This window comes from Rhodamnia argentea, chromosome 1 (assembly GCF_020921035.1).
Source record: "Rhodamnia argentea isolate NSW1041297 chromosome 1, ASM2092103v1, whole genome shotgun sequence".
Classification (NCBI taxonomy): domain Eukaryota; kingdom Viridiplantae; phylum Streptophyta; class Magnoliopsida; order Myrtales; family Myrtaceae; genus Rhodamnia; species Rhodamnia argentea.
The window spans coordinates 15,486,478-15,512,243 of NC_063150.1; the positions used below are offsets into that span (position 1 = coordinate 15,486,478).

At 39.3% G+C, this 25,766-nt stretch overlaps 2 protein-coding genes across 2 annotated transcripts in view; one reads left to right on the forward strand and one right to left on the reverse strand.

Moving 5' to 3' along the window:
- On the forward strand, positions 1-5,458 carry LOC115753283 (kiwellin-like). Its single transcript, XM_048277203.1, is given in 3 exon segments — positions 1-396; positions 4,197-4,502; positions 5,378-5,458. Coding segments are annotated over 3 exon segments (783 nt in total).
- The window catches only part of LOC115753261 (protein NO VEIN), a 24,994-nt gene continuing 4,430 nt past the window's right edge, over positions 5,203-25,766 (reverse strand). The window contains exons 4-14 of the mRNA XM_048283715.1: positions 25,082-25,186; positions 21,934-22,111; positions 20,445-21,482; positions 19,763-20,406; positions 18,282-18,494; positions 14,637-16,895; positions 14,018-14,130; positions 8,790-9,192; positions 8,392-8,706; positions 7,567-7,824; positions 5,203-6,940 (exon numbers count right to left, since the gene is read on the reverse strand). Coding sequence (XP_048139672.1) covers positions 5,840-6,940; positions 7,567-7,824; positions 8,392-8,706; positions 8,790-9,192; positions 14,018-14,130; positions 14,637-16,895; positions 18,282-18,494; positions 19,763-20,406; positions 20,445-21,482; positions 21,934-22,111; positions 25,082-25,186 — 6,627 coding nt within the window. The 3' untranslated portion in view covers positions 5,203-5,839. The remainder of the gene's footprint in view (positions 6,941-7,566; positions 7,825-8,391; positions 8,707-8,789; positions 9,193-14,017; positions 14,131-14,636; positions 16,896-18,281; positions 18,495-19,762; positions 20,407-20,444; positions 21,483-21,933; positions 22,112-25,081; positions 25,187-25,766) is intronic.

The window sequence follows — 25,766 nt, forward strand, 5'->3', positions numbered from 1 at the left end:
ATGAAGAACCCCGCAACATCTTTCCACATTGCTGTCTTCCTTGTTATTAGCTTCGCCTTCTTTTCGTCTCCTTCTCGCGCGAACTCATGTAATGGTCCCTGCCAAACACTTGATGATTGTGACGGCCAATTGATTTGCATCATTGGAATTTGCACCGAAGACCCCCAAGTGGGCACACACATATGCGGCAATTCGCCTCCGTCTCCATCTAGTGGCGGATGTCAGCCTTCAGGCACTATGTCTTGCAACGGACAATCTTACCCAAAATATGATTGCTCCCCGCCCGTGACATCCTCAACTCGAGCCACCTTGACAAATAACGACTTCAGCAAAGGAGGTGATGGTGGAGGCCCGTCGGAGTGTGATGACAGTTACCACGAGAATTCCGAGCTGATTGTTTGCACGTGCTAGTGTTCGTCTGTGGATTATGCCATGTAACCAGTTTGGTATAAGTGCAACTATAAACCATATTAGAGTTATGATGCGAAGTGCTGTAACTTTTACATTGAGGTAATAATACATCTTATGAAAGCGATAACTACAAAATGTAAACTGCAATGCAAGAAAGTAAAGATAAAGACAAATTGGGTTGAGGGGGGTGGTTTCTGATGGGAGACTGACAGTATTTATAATGGTCTTGTGGTAGTTGTCTTTTGACGGTTTCCAACAGTTGCATCTCTTCATGTAACCGCTATCGATTGCTTCCATGCTTCCACAAGTTTCGCACCCACGTTGTCAAGGGGTTGCCTTTGCCATATGTTAACTGCTCCACTATCTTCTTTCCTATATCAGTGGTTGTCTCACGATCTTATTGCAATTAGTAACTGCTCCCTCTAAAATGTGTGCCCTTGACCTTAACTGTCTCATCAATTGCACGATCTCCATAATGGCTGCCCTGATTTCTTACTTTCAAGCAGTAACTGTTCCATCAAAAGTATGTAACCCTGACCACAACTATCTTGCCACTTTTGTTCTTTCAAATATTTGTCACCAATGCCCATATCGGCGGCCATCAATTATTCGTCGTCGTATTTCAACAATTGAAAACGTGGCATTTAACGAATATTTGTAATGACCACAAATTTTCAGTTAGCTTATGTCAAAGTGCCGTCACAATAAGCATGTACGAGGATTGACTAATGGCATTAGAGATTGATGACGGCATGATGAGGGGAAATATTGTACTGGAACTCAGTCCCGGTGAGCTAAATATATGAGAAATTGGGACTAGATGAGGACGACGGTGACATGTGGCATGAGCACGCTAAGTGGCGCGCCTTTGGGCACCACGTGTCATCATCCGACGACACGGTGATGGGGCACCAAGCAATGCCACGTGACACCTCCAAAGCAGTGGCCGCTACATGGCGCCACATGGCAGCATCCCACCACTACCGCGTTTGCCTTTTCCCCCTATAAATACCCCCTCGTCTTCAGTTCGTTTTGTCACTCGATCGTCAGATCAAATCAACCCTCATCCAATCATCACCTTCGACCGCCTGCCATCGTCGCCTGTCGGACAAGCCCCCACCCCGTCTCGCCGTGCACGCCCATTACTATCATCGAAGTCGTCAAGTTTGTGAACTCTTGAAGGTGTTGTCTCCTTCCCGCTCGTGCACGTGCTCGGTGAGGAGGACAAGTTTGAATTGTGCTAAGACTTCAGTCGAAAGGCGAGTGAATTTCTAACTCGTATAGTTTTTAGAGAATGACTTTAGAATCGTCCATTATTGAATGGGTTGAAAGTTATAAGCTCATGCCCACAAATCCATATTCGATTTTTTCATTAAAAAAAAAAAGGTTCAAATCATTCATTTGCCTGTTATTGAGATTTGAACGTGTCGTTGACAAAAATGTTGATAAAGGTAAGAATGCCACCTGTAAACCCCGCGACTCTCACTACTTGTTATGGTGTTACTAGGGAATATATCAGTAAGTTGAAGATCATGTGGACCCTGAGTTTCCGGAGGTTCAATTTAAAAAGTTAGTTAGTACTTTGTCGGTTGACATGGGATTAGCTACCGCTCCGGTTTTGCTCCGTTTTGTGGCGCTATACATAACAGGTCAAGATGGTGAGCTGTTGGGTCCTCTCTCATTAGCTCCGGATGCGGGTGATAATGGTGCCGGAGGCGGTCAAGAGTAGTCGCATGCAGTGGAAGTGGAGACCGGGTTGCGTTTGTAGTAGTACGGTGACGTTTCTTTTTGGAAAGCCGTGTCGACGGTGGGCGTAGGTTGGTACCTGTCGGAGTTGTAGTCGTTCAGTGACGTTAACATGTTTTGACCCTGTTCTCCCAGTAGTTGAAAAACAACACTAACGCAAATATGGATGTTTAACCTGTGTAATGCATTGAATTGAGTCTTTTGAGCGTATCTGTTTCTTATACGCTTATGATATGCGCGGCGTGCGATAAACCTAAAAAGGCCACGACCCTTTTTTGAGTGCGCGCTCGTGAATGATATGTGTTGAAGTTTTTATGGCCACTGATTGGTTTTTGATTTTATAGTCTTCCATATGCGCCATTATACCTATGGTAAAAAATGATTAAAGTAGAGCGCGCAATTAGTAAGCGGATGGCAGATTGGGACGCCACAATATCGATGCCGATTAACCCGTGTTAGTGTAAATCCTTATGTTTGTTGATAGACCGGCTTACGTGTAGCAAAATTCATGCTAGGCGCGTGATTTTTCTGTACTTACGTGCAATTCACGTGTCAGTGTCCACTCCCAAACGGATTATTTTTGTTGTCAACACATTTATATATTACCAAACATTAAAAGTATGAAGAAATTTATGCATCCAACATACAAATAGAAAAAGGAAAGGAAGGAAAGTGAATAAGTTTGGGATCCTCTACTTTAAGTTTCAATGAAAAATTAAGAGCAGTTTTGATTCTTTATTGAAAACAGGAAAAATTACCAAAAAAACCTTAAACATATTGTAATTACGTCAATTAGTCCTAAACCTTTTTTCTGCCAATTGAGTCCTATACCTTTTTCATCTCGTGCCATTTCAGTCCATTTAGCTAATTTTGATCGGAAATCGACGCAGCCAGCACTAACATATACACTTTTAGCAATATTTAATATTTTTTTAATTTTTTCTTTTTTGTCTTTTCATTCATTTTTTCCTTCTCTTCTTCCTTCTTCTCTTGCCGATCGCTAGACCTCGCCGGCCCTCAACTCTGGCCAATTGTTGAGGTCAAGCAGCTGGTTATATGAAGAAGGAAGAAGGGAAAGAAATAAAAAAGAACGAAAAAGGAAGAGACCGGCCGGCCATACCATGTAGGACGGCCGACGTTCTTGTCACCTTTTTCTCTTCAAAATTGGTCGGATGGACTAAATTAGTACAAATGCATAACGTTTAGGACTCAATTCACAAAAAAAAAAAAAGATGGAGACATAGATCTGTAGATCCATATATCTCAAGCGGAAAAGAATCAATAGAAAAAGAAAGAATTGGAATTGATCAATCCATTTATCGATACAAACAAAAAAGAAATGAAAGATGAAATATAAATCATGGATCAACTAAGCCCTCTAGAGGTAGGACAGTAGGTTTAGGACATTTTTGCTATTTCTCCCATAAAAACGAGATGGTGGGGAAATAATTCCCCTTTACGTTTATCCTAGACCTTAGAAAAATTATATATGCTCTATCTTTAAAAGGAAAAACATTTGCAACCGCTCTCGACTTGCATCATACGAAATGAAATGCCTAAAATACATACTCCGAATCACTATCACAAACTATTATAAGAAGAAGATTTTACTCAGTCTAACAACCGCGCAATGCGCAAATATTCGCTTTGTTATAATTGGAACGAGAGCAAGTGTTCCAATTGAAAGTGTGGAACCTTAAATGGGACGTGGGAAAAGTTGCTACCCATGCACAATTTGGAGGGCATCTCTAGCACATGAGATGAGGAGCATGATTATCAAAGTAGTTGACGAATGTGACTCAAGGAATGGGTGCAACGAGGAGCATGATTATCAGCCACCAAGCAAGAACGACATCGTTGATGGGTCGGATGCTTTGTGGCATGCTTTAGGGTTGGACATAGACGTGGGCGAAGAGGCTGTGGTTTGGTCCATTTGGTGGTCAATATATCATCATATTGTTGTGTGGGTGTTCGCAGTGCTATGTAAGAAAAGAATGACGACCATCAAGTTGTATCAGTACACCGTCCGAACGTGATAGAATTCCGAATTGATTGTTGCACTATCAACAGGGTAGCATGCTAATGGATCTCGTTGAGGTGATAGGATTAGTATAACGTCTATGAGAACTTGGAAGAGCGTGATGGCCAAAGTGGTTGACGAATGTGACTCAAGGTGTGGGTTTGACGATGAACATGATTATCAGCCATCGTGCAAGAACGACATTATTGATGGGTCGGATGATGTGTGGCATGCTTTGGGGTTGGACATAGATGTGGGTGAAGAGGATGTGCCTTGGTCCATGGCAGAGTTTTTTGGCCGCCGATATGTCCTCATACTTTTCTGTGTATGTTTGCGGTGCCGTGTAAGAAAAGATTTGCCGGCCAGCGTCATATAAATGTTTGGAGCATAAAATAGTATAGTACACGTGTTCTTTTGTGGATTATCCTATGCGACCATGTTGGGAGAATTATAGCCATGTTGCATTTATGATGCTTAGTGTTAGAACTTATATATTTGGGAATAGATGTTTTAAAGTTGCATTACTTGGCATTACTTATCATCTAGTGAAGTGGGACCTATAAAGCGACAGGGCTAAAATAATAATGGGAATCAAGCCTTCACATAGAAGCATCCCTTCTTTCTTCCTTATCTTTTCTATTAGATACACCTTCTTTTCTAATTTTTCTTTTTGTGCCCTTTAATTAGGTAGATATGGCAATCGAAATTCCAACTCTCTGTATAGTCCATCACTCCACCGAGATATTTCGCATGACTTAACCGGCAAATCATTTTCGGAACCCTTGTAAAGAAAACTAACGAGAGTAGTCAATCCATTGACCTTTTCATTCCAATTGTAATTTATAATCTTGAGAATTAAGACTTCGATTGACAAGTACGCTTAAAAGCCAAAAAAGAAGAACAAAAGGGAATGACTAGGAAGCTCCTCCATTTTGGAGGGAAGGGGGCAGCTTTTTAGTAATACCATCATAAAGACATGACATACTTCAAGACCAATACCCCTACCAGACCCTTTCGCTGCTGGGGGGAATATCTGAATGTCTGGTAACCAAATCATCTAAGTTATGGGGTTTATATACAAACTATCGTTTTAACGGAAATGGCGTTTATGATGTCAAGGACGCTGAAAGAATACTAGTAAGAGATCACAAATAAACCGTGTTCCTATGGGGATTCTGAGCTATATCTGAACTGAGTTAGATACGAAAACCATCCCTCCCTCGCTTTGCTATGAAGGCCATGCCCACCGAGAATTCTAGAGTGACAGAAACTTACCTCTGATAAAAAATGCAAGGGAGTGACAGAGGTTGGTGATAACAAAAAGAGAATCTCTTCTTGGACTTCTCTCCACTGGGACCATAGTCAAGTGAGACCATCTCGGAGGCATCTCTGGCTTGGGCATGGCAAACCATCATTTTCCTACTTGTCAGTTTACATGAAGATGTACGGTAATGTTCCCTATGGTAATTGCTGCGTCGTGCCTAATATCTGTACAGCACTCTTGCATCAAGGACGGGCACATCCTCAAACCCGTGAAATCTGAAGGAAGTTACATTCACTATGGCCACCAAGCAGCAGTTTCAATGAATATCCACGACATTACAGATTTCTGGGGAAATCAATGAATACCGCACAGCCTACAGAAGTATGTAGCTCCTCCTATTAGGACGCACCAGAAAGATCCGTCTCCTCCCTTGGCATCATGACCACCAATTGCAGCTTGCCTTGCTGGCAAAGTTTTATGGGGTTCTTAAAGATTGACACCCTCGCAGTGTTATTGTCTACAAGAACCACATGCGCTATGCTGAAAGATTCACCCCGTTCAACCGCGAACTGCCACTCTCTGGTGGATATGTTGAACCAGTCCTTCCTTTTAGATGTGGTTGCTTTAACTTCAATGTACTCTCTATCAGCTTCATTCTCCCCAATAAGGATGTCGTATGGGAGCCCGGTTTCACTAAATTCATTAACCCAGTTAGCTGTTGCCTTACCAGCTTTCCCTGTAAAATATCTGAAAGCAACAAGCTCCCCAAGCCTCCCAGTCAACATTGCTTGGGCTCCATCAGGGTTGCCTGTATTAAGCCTCTCTCTCCGGCTAAAATTGGGTGAACTCTTAGCAGGCACATCGGCCATAGCATTTGCATTAACAGAATTCAATTCTGTATCCATAACAGTGTCACAAAATTGGGCCAAATGTTCTTCAGAATTTTGAATGTTCGCCAGAAGCCCAGATGCTGCAGCTGCATTTCCTCCAATCTTCCAATTGGCATCAATCTCCGTCAGAACCACATTTTCCATCACTGCAACCGCAATTTCTGAATCACCCTCAATTTTGTCAAGTGAGGTGCTATCTACCGCTTGTGTCCTAAAACCATTCTCACAAGCATAACGAAAATCTGGAGCAGTTTTCCAGTCCACCGGTGGCCAATTTGGGACAGTACCTGACTTCCTCCTGGACTTAAAAACAATTTGTTCACTAGTTCCTCCTGAAGTAGAACTTATCGGGAGGGGCTTTTCAACGTCTCTTGAAGGCAGAGATGCTAGGGACCAAATGGTTTCTTCATCAGGTATCTTTGCAACCTTCTGGCTATTCAGTATGAAAGTCTCTGTCTGCTCCTCAGTGGAACCCGATTCTGCCATAGTTGTAATCATGTGAAGGAAATTTGCTATGTGTAATTCTGGATGTCCATCAAACCATAATCGAGAGACCTCCAAAAATAAAGCATGAGAATCTGATTCTTGGGAAACATAAAGAACATTCCCCTGCAAAAATCAGATAGAGGACATTATAGAAACAATCCATTCTGCTACTCATCGCCACTTCGTAACTCAGTAACTTTATCTGGCTTTGTTTGCATCTTTTTATTATGAATCTTTAGCCCAAGTGTAGAGGGTCCTCCACCTAGGTCAGCTTGTACTCACAGCTGCGGATCTATAAAGGGTTACCCAAGTATATCTCTTTCAAAAAACGCTCTGCACAATAAATAGCTTGGTTTAACAAAACCATATGACTTCCGTGCTCAGAACAACAGTAGTTGAGTTTCCTGAAAACAAATTTCACACTGAAAATAGGCTGGAGGCAGTTCTGTAATCTGGACCAAAAGTATCAAGATGAGAGCAAGCATCTAATCAATTTTCAAAAGGCCCCCTCATCAGATAATTCTAGTCGAGATTTAACTTAGCTAGAGGTGATTTCCTCTTTCTAGGTAGATAACTTCTTTTCAAAAGATAGTCAGATATCCTAGTCAAGATTTAACTTAGCTAGAGGTGATTTTCTCTTCCTAGGTAGATAACATCTTTTCAAATGATATAGCTACATTTTCTAGCTTCTGCACTATATCAAAAGCTACTATGAGAATTTGACTTCCAACATTCAAGAAGCTCCATACCTCCACTAAACAATTGCAGTTGTATCTCTTCTTGGATGAACTGCCACAACTTTTGATCACATTTCTGGAGAATAATTTTTCAACTACAACTACTTGCAACTGTTTGAGACTGTCAAAACCAGACTGCTTAAGCTGTAAATATCTCTGAGGATGCACACTGTAGATGTACCGTTGGGCATAGGGAAGTGCCCAGTCAATCAACTGGGCTTTTAAAGTACTATCTGCCGACCCATAATATATTGCTTCACGAGTTACAACCTGCCAAGAAATTATTGACAAGGAGAAGAGCTTTGTCAACCGCTGCTGGAATTACATGTTTGTCAATAAATGCTTCTTTTGACAGTTAATAAAATACTTAGCAAAGACAACTTTTAAACTTCATTGTTACTGCATCACCATCAATATTCAGCATGCTATAAGTGCACCCCAATTTTGAGCCTTCCATGAAGTGTATGGCATGCATTTTAGTGTCATAGTCAACACAGCTACAAAAGCATACAGATGCACAAAATTCATACAAAAACTTGTGGTCCAATATAGTTTCTTTTCACTATCCAAATCGAGTTTTGTCACAAACAACGCCTTCTATTAGTCAATGGGTTTTCATTTCACTATCTCAATGCAGGAAATTCAAGAGATTTTTCATTACGGATTTACCAGGTCATTTTGTCAGTACATAACAAGTCATAGTGAACACGGGTTTGTCAAAATTGACATATTAGGTCGTGTGTTGAGCATATATGCTAGTGCCGATTGCTCCTGCGGCTTAGTGTCCGTGGAGAAAAGGTTTGGGTTGGGGGGGAGGAGGGGGTGGGGAATGTGTACCTCAGAAAGTGCAGGAATCCCCAATGTCCTCAGGAGCTTAGAAACATTTGCAGGAAGCATCTCTTGATTGTTGCTGGGTTCCCCAAAGTACAGAAAATCAATGCCTTCCACATGCTTAAGTTCCTTTCTCAAACTATCATCGTCAGACCAGCACACAATACCAAAGGAAGGATGCAGCGATACCCACTTATCTAGCACTGTGGGGAGCACGGTGTACTCGGGTTTTGTCAAACATTCTTTGAAATAGCTGATATCCTCTGCAGTTACGGATCCCGAGACTAATCCATCATTCCACTTCAAAAACAATTGAAATACCTGAAACACAAAAGAAAAAATTATTAGGCCTTACGATCAACGAACCTCATCACACCCAAGCACTCTTCAAGTTGGTTACTCACTATATTAGCTACTTGTGAAGGTAAGGCCGTAGCGGACAACTCCACTAACATTTTCAGATAAACATCAAAAGAAGGGCCCTCAAGAACACCGCATTCCCTGACAAAGAAATCATAAAGACCCGGGTAGATATTGTCCAATGTCTTGCAAGGGAGGTCGTCAGTTACACCCACCAATCTGCACTGAGAATATACTTGATTTATTTGTTTCACCGAACCAGTGGAATCATGCCAATACACTTCTTTTGGGGAACAAAACATGCCAGAAACCAGCTCCTCCTGCTGAGAGCCAGATGCACTTGGAACAAAGATAAACTGACTCGTTCTAATCTCTTCACTCATTCTTATTTGAGAAGAAGCCAATTCACTCCAAACAAATGAATATAACCTTGCCATTTGTGCTGTGCTGAAAAGCAAAATGAAATACAAATGAGAAAACAGATCTGAGGAACAAAAACAAAATAATGAGGATAAAATCAAGGAAGCCAACCTTATTTAAAGTTGAACAATGAGATATGTTATTACAGTCATAGCGTACCAAGGTCTTTACAATAGAATTTTAACTGATGCAATTCAGTGTAAAAATTTCATGTGACAATGCGTTAAAGAGTTCCACTCATACTGTTTCATAATTATGAACTCCTCCAACTGGAACCAGAACACTACATTTGGAAGAGATTTAAAGACAATGATTGAGTAAACATATAATCAATGTATAACTGATATAGCGAGTGGGTCTTAACAAATTTATCTTCATCTCTATTGAAACTTCCAGAAAGAACCCAGAAACATATTTTTGAAGAGATTTTTCTTCGATTTTGCTTAATTGATGGAATTTATCATATATCCAATGATAGAGTCGAAAAGAAACAAAATCAATAGTAGAGAGCAATAAAACAATCCAAATACGACATGAAGCTTGTCAGGGTGAACGAACTGCAGTGCGACACTTATTGTTAGAAGTACCAGTTGGTTCCACATTCTGACCATACACCTTTTGGCCACTTTCAGATGACATGACATGCCTGATCGGAATCAGGAAAAATTTACAAAAATGAACATATCCCCACTTGCAAGGAGAAACTTTATTTAAAAGGTGACTAGCTTTCAAAATTTTGTGCAAATTTTACTTTTCAAAAAGCGACAACCTTGGTGCACCAGAAGTGCGGAAAGAATTTTTTGAGGGCCTTTATCTATCGAGGGAGACAGGGAACAGATTGGAACAAACGAGGTTAGAAATAGTGGTCGTGAAGGTAAGCTGCGAACTCCCATATGAGCATCCAAGATCTCCTAAGTCACATTCTCCATTTGATTCTTATGTCTCACAAAAAGAATCTCCCATTTCCAGCACCATAATTGAATAGAGGGCATCAATCTGCTTTACCAAAATCTCCATCATAAGACCTCCTTTCATTATTTAAAATTAATTACACTACAAGAAACATCCAATTGACAACATTATAGAATGGTTCTTTTTCTCAGACAAGCAAAAGTTTCATAATCCATCAGTGTCTAGTATTATTACTGACTAGAAGAATTATAAAATAGGCATTTAGACAATGGTTCACTATTGGCACTTGAAGGATGAGATGTGGACCACTTCCTAATATGTAGAATCCCAACCTTCACGACTCATCTCTCAGAATCATATTCTTTAATGCGCAACTCAAACAATCCAATTACTCTATAGTGGCAAAAGGCAATCTTTCACCAAAACAGTAAAAAATGGTGATATACTGCAATTGACTATCTAAGTTCATAATTCATAGTAGTAAAGCAGAGCAAATTAGATCAACATTTTATAGCATGAGAACCAAGATCTGGTCCTCTTCCCCCATCCATCCTTTTCTTTCTCTACTTTTCCCTTCCCAACAAACGTGGCAGCGAATGATTACCTTAAGAAAAGAAAATTCATAGTGATTCGCAAACTGGACAAGGAGAAGGCCTATGACCAATGGGAGTTCTTGACGCATATGTTAAGAAAAATGGAACTTGGTGACTAATGGTGTAGATGAGTCCAAAATGCATTTCTTCACCGACTTTCTCCGTTATGGTGAATGGCAATCCAAGAGGTTACTTCAATTGAAGCAGGGTGATCCTCTGTCATGTTTGTTGTTTCCATTGTTATGAAGTATCAACCAAGATACTGCTACGGATGAGTGTTTGTACAATGGCTTAAAGGTTGGCAATGCTTGCAAATGAAGTTTCCATACCTTATTTGTCAATGACACCATCATTATCTTGGAGGATGACATCAACAAAATTCTGCACTTAAGAGGAATAATGCTATGTTTTGAGGCTGTTTTCAGACTAAAACTGAATTTGGGAAAAGGTAAAATCCTGTCGGCTAGAATGTAAATGTGCAAGAAATGTCTTGCATTCTTGTCTGTAAGGATTTTAGCTTTATCTGAGATTGTTTTTGGGATCCACTCATAAAGCAAAAACTGTCGGCTAGAATGTAAATGTGCAAGAAATTTCTCGCATTCTTGTCTGTAAGGATTTTAGCTTTATCTGAGATTGTCGTTGGGATCCACTCATAAAGCAAAAACTGTTTGGGTTTGGCCTCCGATGATACAAAGATTTGAGAAGAGTTTAAGTGGGTGGAAGATGGCTTATTTATCTAAGGAAGAGGAAATGCGCTCTCTAATCTTCCAGTTTACTTTTTCTCTTCACTTCCACTCCCTATCTTGTTGGCAGAAGGACTTGAGAGCATATAAAAGATTCTTTGAGGAGATTGGGATGACAATCCACAATTTCATCTAGTTAATTGGAGCACTGCAATACAACAGGTTCCTAATGGGGACTTGGGTGTATAGTTGTTGGTATTTGTAAATAAAGTTTTGCTTGGGAAGTGGCTGTGGAGATCTAATGTGGAGAAACTATCCTTTGGAAGAGTACTGGTTGCTAAATTTGGTTTGGTAGGGATATAGTTTGGATAACTAAATCTAGTTGAGGAGCACTTCGAATCAGGGCCCATAAGGAAAGGATGAAATGCTTTCGAAAGTATCTTTCTATTAGATTTGGGAATGTTGGAATGACATATGGTGTGGAGACACTAATTTCGAAGACATCTTTCTGAATGCGTATGCACTTGCAAGAAATGAGAGAGCTAGGGTGGCCAATTCTTGGAAGAATAAAACAAAGAAACAGTGTGAAAGATTAACTTCCTTGGTATGGATCAAGATAGGGGCTCGAAGCTCTCTCTCAAATGTTTGTTGAGTTGTTGTATCAAGCAAAGTTAGATGTAAGAGAGGACAATTTGCTATGGTTGGATTATCATACCTTTGGACATTTTTCTATCAAATCCTATTATTCAGATCTCATCTGTACTCAAACTCAATTACAACAGAGCACAATCTTGGAAATCTATTTGGAAAGTCAAGTCTCCCTTGAAGGTTTGATTTTTCTCTTGGGAAGCTACTTGGCATATACTTAATTTGAACAATCTTCAGAAGAAAGGGAAATACTAGCTAACAGGTGTTTCTTCGTGCAAGATTGAAGAAGAGAGTGTGAATCACTTTTGCAATTCAGCTGGACCAAAAAGATTTGGACTATAGTTTAGGAGTAAATTGGGTGACATCAGGCACGGTGCATCAGGAACTTGGGGCTTGGATAGGGACAATCAATTTGTGTACTAGACAAACAGATGGCTAAGATGATTCCTCTCCCTGTTTTTGGTTCATTTGGAGTGAGGAACAAGAGGACATTCCAAGGGGTTGAATCCTCTGGGGATGCCTTTAGCAATAATGGGTTGTACACCCTTCCCTTTTGGTATAGCAGGAAAGTTGAACTTCATACGTTCATTGGATCGTGCTATTTTGTATAGGGGTGGTACCCCCATGGCACCTTCTTAATGAAATTTAATTTATCATTCAGAAATGAACTCATCTAAGTTTATAAATGTTTAGATCTCCATCTGTAAGCCTGAGCTAATTGCTGTGCCATAATAGCAAGCAAAGGTTCAGTGAGGTAGATTTGCCGTACAAATTAAGAAATCGGATATTTAAAAGGAAGAGGGTTGGAAATGTTGTAGAAGTAAAAGGGGCTACCTTGTCATTCTGGAGGCCCTTATAGACAAAACAAAATATCATCATGGTTGACTCCTAATAAGGGCTTGTAAAGGAGATGGTTTTTTCTGACCACCAAAAAAAAAAAAGGAGACGCTATTCGGCAGGGCAATTGACAAACAATTCAGAGAGTTCCAAATGTGCAAATGATTATACATGCCAACAGAAATAGTTGATTCCTAATAAAGGCTTGTAAAGGAGATGCTTTTCGTCTGACCAAAAAGTAAAGGAGATGCTTTTTGGCACTGCAGTTGACACACAATTCAGAGAGTTCCAAATGTGCAAATGATTTATACATGCCAACAGAGGGAAGGAAACGATCTGAGCCACAAACCTTACATTCTCATCCTGATCTTGTTCATATCTAAGGAGGTTCCAACAATTCCTATTCATTACCATACATCAAAGAATTCTCCAGGAGATTTTGGCAATTTTTCAGTAGAGACTACATCCCAAACCTTATATGGATCAAACACCAACAGACATCTAATTTGTCATTTCAAAAGATTGAAGTTGAACACAGTAGATCATCCAACAAAGCTCGATTCCTTCCAGTGGTTGAATAACCTAAAGCTTTGAATGAACTAGGAGTAACTCTTTAGCAATTCATGACTCGAAAATCCTACGAAAATACTTGATTCCACATGGGAAAAATAAAAAGCTATTTATAGCCAACAAAAGTCCAGAGGTCTCTGAATTTATACACCATTCTCACAGAATGTGCGGAATTGATTTTTTTGTGAAAGAATTTCTCATAGAGGATATACCTCTGCGCACCACATCAATTAAATTTCCTTTCATCAATTAAAAGATTATTTTTCACCATGTGATGTCAAAAATGCATACCTCAAACTCGTCACTTAACAGAAATTATTTAAACAAAATCAGAGTATTATATGGACCGAAAATGCCATGACATCTCATTACATTGGTACTATTCTCCAATGCATAATCCAAATGATAAAACAGGTTAGCTTATATGGACTTGGGATTTTTGAACTCCTGCAAATTGTTGACAATGTGCTATGCACAAACAACTATAACATATCTTCTTGCCTTTTAAGATTAATTAAAAGAACAAAGGAGATGAACTAATCATCAGCTATTCTCTTTAAAAATAAGAAACTGCAAAGAAAAGATTCAAATAGGGATACTATGGCATACCTGGCCATGAAAAGGTTGCCAGAACTTCTCCAAACTTGTAACATTGCCAAAACATCATCAAGGTTAACTTCAGCCTTGAACCCAATATCACTTAGCAACTTTTCACTTCTCACCTGTTGGAAGGCACACAAAAAGATAATTTATATACATATGAGGTTTTGCCAGCATAGGCCTGACATTATAAAGGGACATGAACAGCCTCAATTTCAGTCATTAAGAATTCAACACATGCCAAATTGTCAGTTATGCTTGTTCAATTATGCTTCTCAGAAACATGGTCAATGAGTCAATGTTCCTTCAATATCATCGAGATGATTGGGGAAGTATACAATATACAAAACTTGTGCTCATTCTTGAAAAAAGTAACATATATTCATATATTGTTTACTAAAATCACTCTATCAAAATAGAACAAGTAGAAGTAAATAGGAGCATACAGGACTTTGACATCATAGCTAACCAACTGGCATCTTTAAAAACAAACAAAGAAGAAAAGGTTAAAAAAAAACTAAATTCTTGTTCCTAAAGACTTTATGAGTGGAATGTTGAGATAAAATTTGCAAACAGGAAAGTAAGCTAAAAGGCGAGACTATGGCACAAGAAGTAAAGACCACCAAACCTTTGGGACAGCGTAGGGAGCAGAAGCACCCAAAATTAAGCGCACCACCTCACAATCATAGAATAAATCCTTAGGGCAGTGGAGATCATCATCCATGCTTGATACTACCCACTGGAGATCACAGATACTGTTCATAAACGATGACTTGAAGGGTTTGGGATCCCCATTAGATGTAAGGCAATAACCTTTTGCTTTATCACAAAAAAGATGTTCCCAATAAGTATCAAGAACCTCCAACAGATATTTGCAAGTCTCCTTATTGCCTGTTTTAGACAAATGGGATATCATTTGAACTAACTCTTTTGATTCCCAATCTTTCACAACCAACCCGGGGGTGATAAGGTCCATATCCAAAAGCATTCTCTTAGAGGCTTCGGGAGATATATCAGTAATACTCCTCTGAACTTGAACTACTTGCAGAAAATCAGTGATACCCATTTCCTGAAAAAATTCCCTCCACTTCATCTTTCCGCAAGAGAATGACTCAGTTACTGGATGTTTCAAATAGGATGAGTCAACCACATGCCATCTAATGTCTGTAACATTAATCAGCTGATGTATGTTTATAGGATTTCCATAATCTTCACTGAAATGAATTGGCACATCAACAATGCGTTTGAAGCCATAATTTGTCAAAATTAAAGCTTTATCTCGCAACTCTGATATGATTGAATCCTTGTCAACCCGACAAGTTGGGCAGCCAGATTGCAGGTGGATCATCACAAAGCAAACATATTCTATCATTAAGTTCTTGTCCATGCTATTCCTATCAATGAATAGAGAAGGTAAGATGTGTATTTTAACAATTTCATGCGCTGATAGCCGCTGAACACCAATTTTGTGAAGCATCTTTGTGACATTATCCACATAATCCAGATCCAAACATGAGAAATCATCTGTTACCGAGAAAAGGGCAGGGCTTACAATGCGGAGTTTCCTATACATACTGGGAAATGCTCTAAACCCATACTCACCATCAGATCCACTACTCATGCCATCGGTATGTAACCAAATAGTACCTCTGTCTAGTGAGCTGTAAGTACCATCAGAAAGTGGAATAAATGCTATTTTCTGAAGGTTCTTTATGAGATCTTTCTCCATCCTAGAGACATCAGCAACATGACCAGAAGACTGAAATGACATAGTGTAAAGAACATTTAGCAAGCGACATAACCAGGACAGACCAAGTGACTCGAGACCATTTTCCTTGTTGCACAAAGAAGATAAGAGCTGCTGTAAAGTTTTGGGACCATATTCCTCAATACCTAATGCCCTTGCTAGCTGATCAGACAGAACTATGTCCTTGTTCAAGTACCCAAGGCCAAGGTGCTCTTGTAGCAAACCATCCGTTAGAAGAGTCCGAGCCTGTTCATCCCAACCTCTCAAAACCTTGCATGGAGGAACCCACTTGCTGCAATCTCCTTCCAGGAGCAAGCAGTTTGACATGCGGAGCCTGGAAATTATCATCCTTGGAAGACTAGCAAAAAAGCCATGTACTTCACCAAGTAGTGGAACAAAGCTCATATACGCTGATACAGCCTTACCTGGATTCTCCCTAAAACAAGGAAGGGCACAAAAAGATTCCTCCGCACTTGCAAACAACTCAGGACACTCGGTCAGTAACCATTGGTTCCAGGGACTATCTCCATCCACTTCCTCTCTTGATGAGGGAAGTACAAAGTCACCTTGGAGAATAAATTTTAAACCGTAAGTTCTTAGAGGAAGAAATGCAAATACCGGCTGTTGCTCCAAAAAGGGGATGTAATAATCGCAATCTCCTTCCTGCAGTGTAAATGCCATTGCAATCTCCGTAATTTGCACATCACGCCGAATGAAATCCGACTGCAACTTTCGAGAAACTACCAACCATGTCATCTTGTCTTTCCCATGAGAAACCTTGACAATATTATCCCCTAGAACCTCTTTTCTCATGATAATCAGTGAATCATTCAGCATGTTTCTAAACTTAATACACTGGAGACGATGAAGAAAGAGTAACAATGAGGGGTGAAGATCTGAAAACATAGTTAAAATGCTTTTCATGGCACTTCCTTCTGACTGTTTTGATCTGAAAGGAAGTACAATACAAGTGTTCCAGCAGCTACCATTCATTTTATCAGAATCACTAGAAACCAGCCTAGAGAATAAATCGACATTGCAAGCAGGGATAAGAGTTGGCAGGACAAAACCAATTTGACCTTCAGTTATGTCAAACTTCAAATGAAATCCATTAGAATGTATCTCTGGAGCATCTGTTACCTAAACAAATATTGAGCAGAGTCAATAATGTTGAGCTTAACTCACACTAATCAGATCATAAAACAACCTGACTTCAGATGATATGTAATGGCTCTACAGAAAATGATGCTCACAATTGAAGGGAGATGCAAAAGGATAGAAAATAAAAACACAACTCACACACACAGCAGTTCCAGTTTAATTACATGAACCTAATATGAGATGATGATGTGGGCATATCCTTCTCTTTATGAATAGTTGAGGCAATAGCACTATGAGAGTATGCTTTCTCCAGACAAAAGAGACAAGACCCTTATACTCTTATTTCATTAGCCAACAATGTCTGCTTCGAACCCCATTAACAGATGAAGACTGATTTTCTCAAAATGCTAAAAATAAATTTATTTCCAATTAACCATATAAGCAATGAGATCAGGTCACAACCACCTTCACGGGTATCTGCAAACAAGGTTCCTGCTTGCCAAGAAACACCAGTTGTGGATCTTCACTATAAAAAGGACAAGTTAACTTCATGATTAAGGTTTCGACCAAAAAAAAAAAAAAACCTTCATGATTAAGGTCTCCAAGGAATTAAACCTTCAGGCGTAAAGGGAGGGTTTATTCATTTGAGGGGAAAAAAAAAACAGATGCCTAGCATCAAATATAGAGGACATTCATACCTAATCCATAATTTGCATGGAGCAATTCTAAGCAACGCACACAGCTACATACTCAAAAGTCTCGCTCTCCTTTCATACTTAAAAATAAGGCATCTACAACACCATAACTAGACAATGCACAGGGAGACTTGAACAATGATTCTTAACAACGAATAAAAGAGTAAATCAAATGCTCTATCCTTCACCTTATTTGGTCTGACACTTTGGATTTGGTAGCATATTGGGATGAGCGAATCAAGTTAGATTGCACATCAAAAGTATGATTAAGACGCGTAAGAAAGACCACAAGTTCTAAATTGCAAAATCTATAGGAAGCACTTAAAATCAGCAGTCAGCTCTCAATTAGATCTGGATTCAGAGTATGCCTGCTGCTCAAAGGGAGGAAAGTGCACTAGATTCCAGGTCTATTTCTAAGTAATTATCTTAATCACCGGAAACTCTGGCAGAAGCAATCCGATACAATGATAATGTTGCGGAATAACTGCTTGTTGCTTCCACTTCGCACATGTATGTGCCCAGGCTTCTTGCACGTTGAGCACAATGAGCGCCCCGTGCAAATGCATAATGTGTGTCTGTGCGCATGCACAAGAGAGAGAGAGAGAGAGAGAGAGAGAGTCATTCTTCTCTCTTTCAAATCACTGTGAAGTAAGTTGAATGACATAGGGCAGAAGCAGGAAAAGAGACTAAGAAAGGATGAATAACAGTAATGATGGCTCTTGTGACATACCCGAAATACCGATTTGAAGCCTATCCCTTTGTGCCCAATGTATCCAGCACGAGATCCTTTTTTTGTTGAATTTCCAACATCACACAGAGCTCTGATGTTTTCAGCCGAAAAACCTTGCTCGTTATTTAGAATAACGATACCTGAATCTTGAAGAATGAATGTTAAAGTTGGTTCCACATTTTCCAGATAAAGATTATCATCAGCGTTTTGAACCTGAATACAACATTAGGAGATGCAGTCAATACACCACGATAGAATTTGACAGGTAGCCTTTGGCAATGGAAATGAAAAACAAGAGATACTTTTTCTCGAAATATTGAGATAGGTAAACCAATAGTACTCCCCTCGGTAAGATCCTGAATTTGAGACTTTCTACACCAAAAATACTCTCTTAAATGAAGGTATTCAGCACCACAACAAAGAGTAATCATGTGATCAATGCCTAAAATATTAACAATACCTACTGAAACATGCTGGAGCACTTCCTTATTTTTAACAGAATTCTCATTGTAATGCCCATCAGTAAAACTTCACAATTCACCTAACGAATTGCGACATGTAGAGAATATAGCCATATCTTTTGTGTATAGAGGTGAACATATTGGAGATCAAGGCCACATACACACATACATGCATATATACATTAAAAAGTATAATATACTCTTAGATAGATATACATATATACATATATCAGCAGATATGTTAGTCTCATCATCTTCTTCACAAAAACTCTCTTCTCGGAAAGAAATCTTCAATTATGTACTTGCTTTCTTGCAATCTACAAGAACAGATGTCCAGCAAAAAATTCCAACTCTATGGTCAGAAGGTCTCCTTATTTTGACTCCATTGAGAAGATATTATCAAATTATAGCTTGAGGGGCTTCAACTTCACCACACATACATTCCACAAATGTGAATTTGGACATCATTTCTCCCCACACTAATTTTATCATCTGCAGGAATTTCTATTCTAACTTTCTTTTGTGGCTTCTGATGAATTCAATTCCTCCCACAGATCATCCATCTGTCAGCTTGAATCGTTGAAAATAAGAGAAAACTCTATATAAAGACTAAGGATATAAGATGCTTATTAAAGATAACCTATAAACCCCTACACTAGCTCCAATTGAGGTAATTTCTAAATAGTAATCTTCCAATTATAGCTAACTACATCGTATAGCTTAGTATTATGCAGAACTATTGAGAGTTGCACTATCAACTTTTGTCAGCACAAGGCCAGATAATGCTTAGCATTATGCATAAAAGCCATCTTATTCAAATCATAAAAGCACAGAGAGATGCCAATTGCAAAGGGATTCCGCAAAGTGGGAGATGCAATTGAAGGGTTGCTCAAGTTAACAATTGACAAAGCCCATATACAATAGAACGGTCAATAAACAATATTACACGTCTTTTGGAACTAGATTGGAAAATGAAAGAACAAATCGAATGCAAAAGTGCATCACAACAAGGTATCTTACCAGCTCAAGGAGAAAATGTGAATCTTGAGAATACAATTCTTGTGAAAGACAATGAAGTGCTCTCCCAAGGCGAGCATGCTGTTTCTTCAACATGGTACTCTCTGTAATTGAGAGAGTTGGATCCAGTCCAAATTCACCACACCTGATTGACTCGATCACACATGCAGCATCAGCATCTCCAATATGTTCGGTGGAAGGGTGTACGTCACCATCACCCACATTATCAGTTGTGCACCTAGCTCTGGAAGACGCATTTCCTTCATTTTCAATAGAGACAGCAATATCAGCCCTGGAAGAGGAAAGCTCATCTAAAGAACCTTCCACAGATCTTAAGCTTGTGATCATCTCTGACCCCATAGTTTTAATGCGTGGAGGACCACTTGAAGGAGAGCTGGTACCAGCAGTGGACGCAAATATAATGTTATCATCCATCCATTCAACTATACCAAGAGAAAACCCTATCCTACGGAGTAGGAGGCATTGCTGTAATTTGTTGCATTCCTTCAAAATGGCCAGAGGGGCATCCATGACAACAGACCGTAGTCCAGTGAGCAACACATCAGCAACAAAAGCACAAAATTCTGATGGTACATAATCGAGACAATCTAGAAAAAATCTCAATGCAAGAGGCACTGCTTCGTTGGCTATGCTCCCTTTTTAGGGAGGTCACCCTTAACACTACCAGAAGTTCCATCCAAAAATTTATCGCGAAGGCCATGCATGCGAGAGTTCCTACAAACATCAGTATCAACACTGTCCGGAGAATTTTCAATCATAACTGCAAATGCTCGACATGCATGGGATTTTAAAAGAGACAAAGGAACATGTTTTTCTCCTCCGACTAATGAGAAGAATGATAATAGCTTCACTGCAGTCAGGAAAGAGGATCCCCTTAGTGCGGCTTCCAAGAAAGAATCAATGGTCGCTGAATGGTCAATCCGTATCACTTTCCCATCATTTGTCACCAAACACAACAGCTCCTTTGAATTGACTTCATTCAACAGAAAATCAACCAAAGGACCATGTGCAGGCGCAAATTTCCGTTCCCAATCTGACCATGACAATAAGTCCGAAAAATTTGGTGCTTTGAGCAAGACTTCAATTGCATCCTTGCGAGGTGCATGTAGAGGTCTTTCCATTTTAGGATCAACATCAAATCCAACAGTTTGGACTTCCAATGATTCCATACCATCATTCAGAGATGATGCCAACAACGATGCTGAATATAGCACACATCTTGATGTCACACAGCTCCTATATTCTCTCACCATATCTAAGAAATCCTTAAGAAAACTATCACCAACAATTTTAAAATTCAGTAGTGGGAATTGCTGTCTTAGAAGCATGAAAATCCTTTGCTCGGTAATAGTTTCATCCCCCCATACATCATCTGCTGCTTGAGAGACTAATGCAACAAGTTGCTGCTGGAGCATGCAGATATAAAAGGGGGCCTTCTTTTCACATATTTCACCAGCCAAAAGATTTTGAACTTCTCTAGGCAGTTCTGAGTAGTTCTTTCCTAAAAATGTTAAGAAGTCCCCATGACCAAGGGACTTAAATTCCCCCACAGAGGATTGCTCTGCCACCCAAGACTCACAATCACGAAGCTTGTTAAAAATGTTACAATTCTCATCAGAAGGTAATTTTCGCTTATAATGGAGTTCATTATCAAGCTCAAGAAAAGAAGCCACTTTGCTGATCACATCCTCAACAGTAACACCTGTAAAATTTCATTTACAGTCAGAACGATGAAACAAAATGGCTAGAGTCAGATAAGAAACTAGAGGGGCTAAAATCTAGGTTGCAAGTTTTCATATTATGGCATCCTTGGTCCCCTCTTGCTAGCTACTTAGGTGAGGAAAAGTACAGATCAAATTTGTCTCTGGTTACTTTAAGTAGAACATCATGGGATTGACCTACATTCAAATTTTTACTACACAAGAAAGCAGCTGTGCCTTCTTCTTGAGCACTTAATCTCCCATTGCGATTCCTCAGCAATTAAGTTCTTTCTCTGCTTTGTGCCGTACTTTGCAATATGAACACAAAAGAAAACTGAACCATCACGAAAAGAAGTGGTGCATGTGCATGCAAGCACGTAAACATGTGTGCACAGAGAGAGAGAGAGAGAGAGAGAGAACAGGGATCGGTGTTCATTCAACAACACTACTCACTGTGTGGGGCCTCAGTAATGAGTGTGCTGGTGACTGCTAAATTCTTTTCACTGGGCACCACATCTATTATTTCATACTTTGCGCCCTCATCAGAGCCCGTCTCATCTCTTTCGTTTTCATCAATGGCTTGAAGAGTATCGTATATATTGTCCCACATTCCACATTTGATAGAAGTCACCTATAAAATATAAGAAGGAACAATCACAGGAAGAACTAAATGGTCTTGCTGATACAGAAATGCCAAACAATCCTTCGTCCAAATAAATAAGTTGTGCCACCAAAATTGCCTCAGAAATATTTTTTGGAAGGTCTTTCAACGTGAGTAACAACAAGAAAGGAACATGGCCACTCATATACTTTCTCAGCTATAGAAACTACCACACACCACATAGGGGTTTTCAGGACTAAGAAAAAGACTGATATTAAATTAGGACGTGAGACTTAAGAGCTAATCCTGACAATCTAACTCAAAAACGTTTAGTTATTCCCACAAAGCCTAGAGCACCAAAAGACACTAATGGATTCATACTGACAGAATAAACATAAATTCACGTTGGAAGAAAAGGGAAACGGCTAGAATATCATGCACTTCAATGTTTCCAGGAAGCATTTTATGGCAAATAGAGAAAAAAAAAATGTAATTAAGACTGAAATCATTTCTGTGGACAACTAGACTGTTCACTTCTTAGCATCTTGGGCTGCCCTGAGGAGCCAAATTCAAGAGGAAGCACTTTGGAAGTTTGGACCAAGTTTCTTTTCAGAGTAAGGAAATTTAACTCTCATAAAGAACAGTTTTGCAGATCTCATCATCTTTTCAATGTCAATCCAATCCCAAGTTCAGTGGCAGAGATGGTACCACGTGAAAAACTTTTACAAGGGAACTGGCAAAATGCTCACTAATCAATTTCTTCATTGAAATAATAGTCATCAATGTACTGATACTAATTGATATATCGATCAGACACCATCTTAGGGGATCTGAAAGCATGATCAGATTACACTTCCTATCAAATGATTATCTTCTTCCCTTTTCTTTCATTGAGCAGATCCCACCAAAGCATGTCAATTTATCAGGTTCTGATAATTTGCTATCCAAAAGGGAACATCATAATGAAGATCATAGATATAAAACACGGCTACCACATTCATTATCATATTTGAAAGAGGATATAGATCGGAATTGTAAAGATTGAACATAACTTTTTTGTTGTGAAGACCATCTTGTCTGGGATCAAATGTTTGAGGAGATTCTATAAACATTCACATGTATGGGGGTTGTAAAACTGCCCCAGGTGAGTCAGTCACCCAGGCACCACAACAGGCGAGATCACAAGAGGCAAAGAATTGAGGAGGCAAACTTTACACCTCTTAGTTGCCAGAGCCAATCCATCATCACTATGCCATGACCCTCATGGTTAACAATAAAAACAAGCATGCAATTAGACTTCTCTTTTGCTGGTAAAACCACAAGGATATGAATGCTGTTAGATTTTAAAAATTCAATAAAGTGATAAGCTCCATGGGAAGTGGTAAAGATCTCAACACTCTGACAACAATTTATGTTTCATGAAATTTTTTTTAGATAAATCAGCTTATATTAGATGCCTACACAAATATCCCCTTGATGTCTTTAGGGATGCCCATAGCAGTTGAGACTTTGGTTTTATTCCCAGAAGAGACAGTGACCACTGAATATTATGGACAGGTTGTGGGAGATTGAGGCATTTCCTAGACTATGTCCATTACAAAGAGGATACAATCTCTATATAAATGTTGACATTTTACAAAATTTACAAATGTCAAACCCACCTTTTTACTTCATTGCGCAGAACCTGAAGTCAGAATCTGGCTTTTGATATGTTTACATAAGAAAGTATGCCACAGGATCAATCACAGGAATTTTAGGATGAGCAGTAAACATACCAATAAACGGCCTAGGTTCAATTTTCCAATTCTTTGTAAGTAGGTAGAAGGAGAGAAAATGCCAGCAAGATGGAAGAATCACCACCTCATTTCAAAGACACGTCAATGGTCATTGTCATTTGGCGATGGGGGATATCCATAAATGTTATAGAACACTTCCTAAAATGACATATCTAGACCAGCAGTGCCCCCATTAGCATTCTGTTAGGATACACATGGCATGGATTTGCAAATATGAAACAACATTCCTCAGAAGTTTGTTAATTCTCCAACAGAATTAAGTTGTATAAAATCTCGTGTCCTTCTGAAGAATTGTATATTCCAACTTCCTAACCAGATATTTTCGGCCCAAACGACTTTTACATTGGCACTGGCAGTAATCCCGTGTTTGAATCATAAAACCGAACCATGTGAAAATTGCCATTTCCCATCACATACCCAAACAATCTAAACCAGGGCTTTCATGATTTTTTTCTTGCACTGAAGCAACACTCACTCTGTACAGCTATAGCTAATTTCGTCCTTAGTTCTATGTCCACTAATCTGCCAAATCTCATGTCACTGAGCAAAGGTTCACATCCTAGTTATCTGATGATCCAACACAAACAATAGAACAGAAGCATAAGCTGCATTCTGCAGCCAAAGATGCTCAAAGTTCTCATTTCACTTGCTTAGCTTGTAAGTGCAGTCCCTGCAAGTAACCCCCTTAGCAGAGCAAAACACCATTGTAACAGTTTCCATGGCTGCACAGGCAAAACTCATGCTTGATTAATTATATACGCCATGTCATGACTTGACTGACCATACATTCCTACTACATCACAGGCTACTTGTATTTCTATTCACATTTAGTATGATAGCAGGTGCTAGTAACATGCACTTTTAATTCTTCCTTCATGGCTATGTCACCTGTGAAAGCACACACCAAGTCCTATGATTCATTAACAGAGAAACACCTAGACCATAGCTGACGCAGTTGTCATCTCAACCTGTCCATAGCCTTTGAATAGAACTAAGATTTAACGGCAACAGAAAAAGAAGTCCAAGCGCAAAGTATCATTATTTGGGATATTACAACCATAGTACATAAGCAAAAGAAAATGATTTCACAGAGAATATCTATACTATTTTCAATGAGTAGCCAGATTGCATACGATTGCCAAGCAATTAATGCTGATGTCATCAAATTTGACAGGAAAGACAACAAAATGCCCAAACCACTTACAGCGATATTAAGCAATCCAAGACAAGGATGTGTTGAAAACATAGATATTATCCTCCTTCTTTGTTGAGCTGTAATATTATATGACTGAAGCATCCCCTTTAGAACCTGCAAGAATAAAAAAAATGATGGCACTGTATACATTAAAATTTTTCTCAAACAGAAGAGAAGAAAAAAAAAAAAAACCTTGCAAGAACGAAAAGAATGGCATATCTGTTAGAATTAAAAATTCTGCCCGAGTCCAGCAAAGTCGCACAGAAATGAACACCTCAAACAAACAATGCTGCAACTGGAAACAAACAAAAATACCAATGAGAGCTGTACAACCACCCCCCCCCGGGCCCCGCGGCCCCTTGCCAAACAAAAAAAAATCATGTCAGAACTTAGTTAGCACCTTCGGTTACTTCGAACTACATTTTATGCCACCCTTACATCAAAGCTACCAAGAGACAAGCTGCTTTTCCTATTTCATATGTTCGAAGCTGCTTTTAGATCTTAACAACATAAGTTGTAAAATGCTATCCATCTTTGACTACTTAATTTATCATCTCTTGCTCTTATTTGTTGGTCAATCAAAGAGATTAGCCATTTTGAAAAGGTCTAGGTTGCAAGCCTCCATAGAATGTGCCCAATCGTAGCCTCTTTACAATCCAAGTAAAAGTCGAGACAATTTATCTGGTGGCATTTT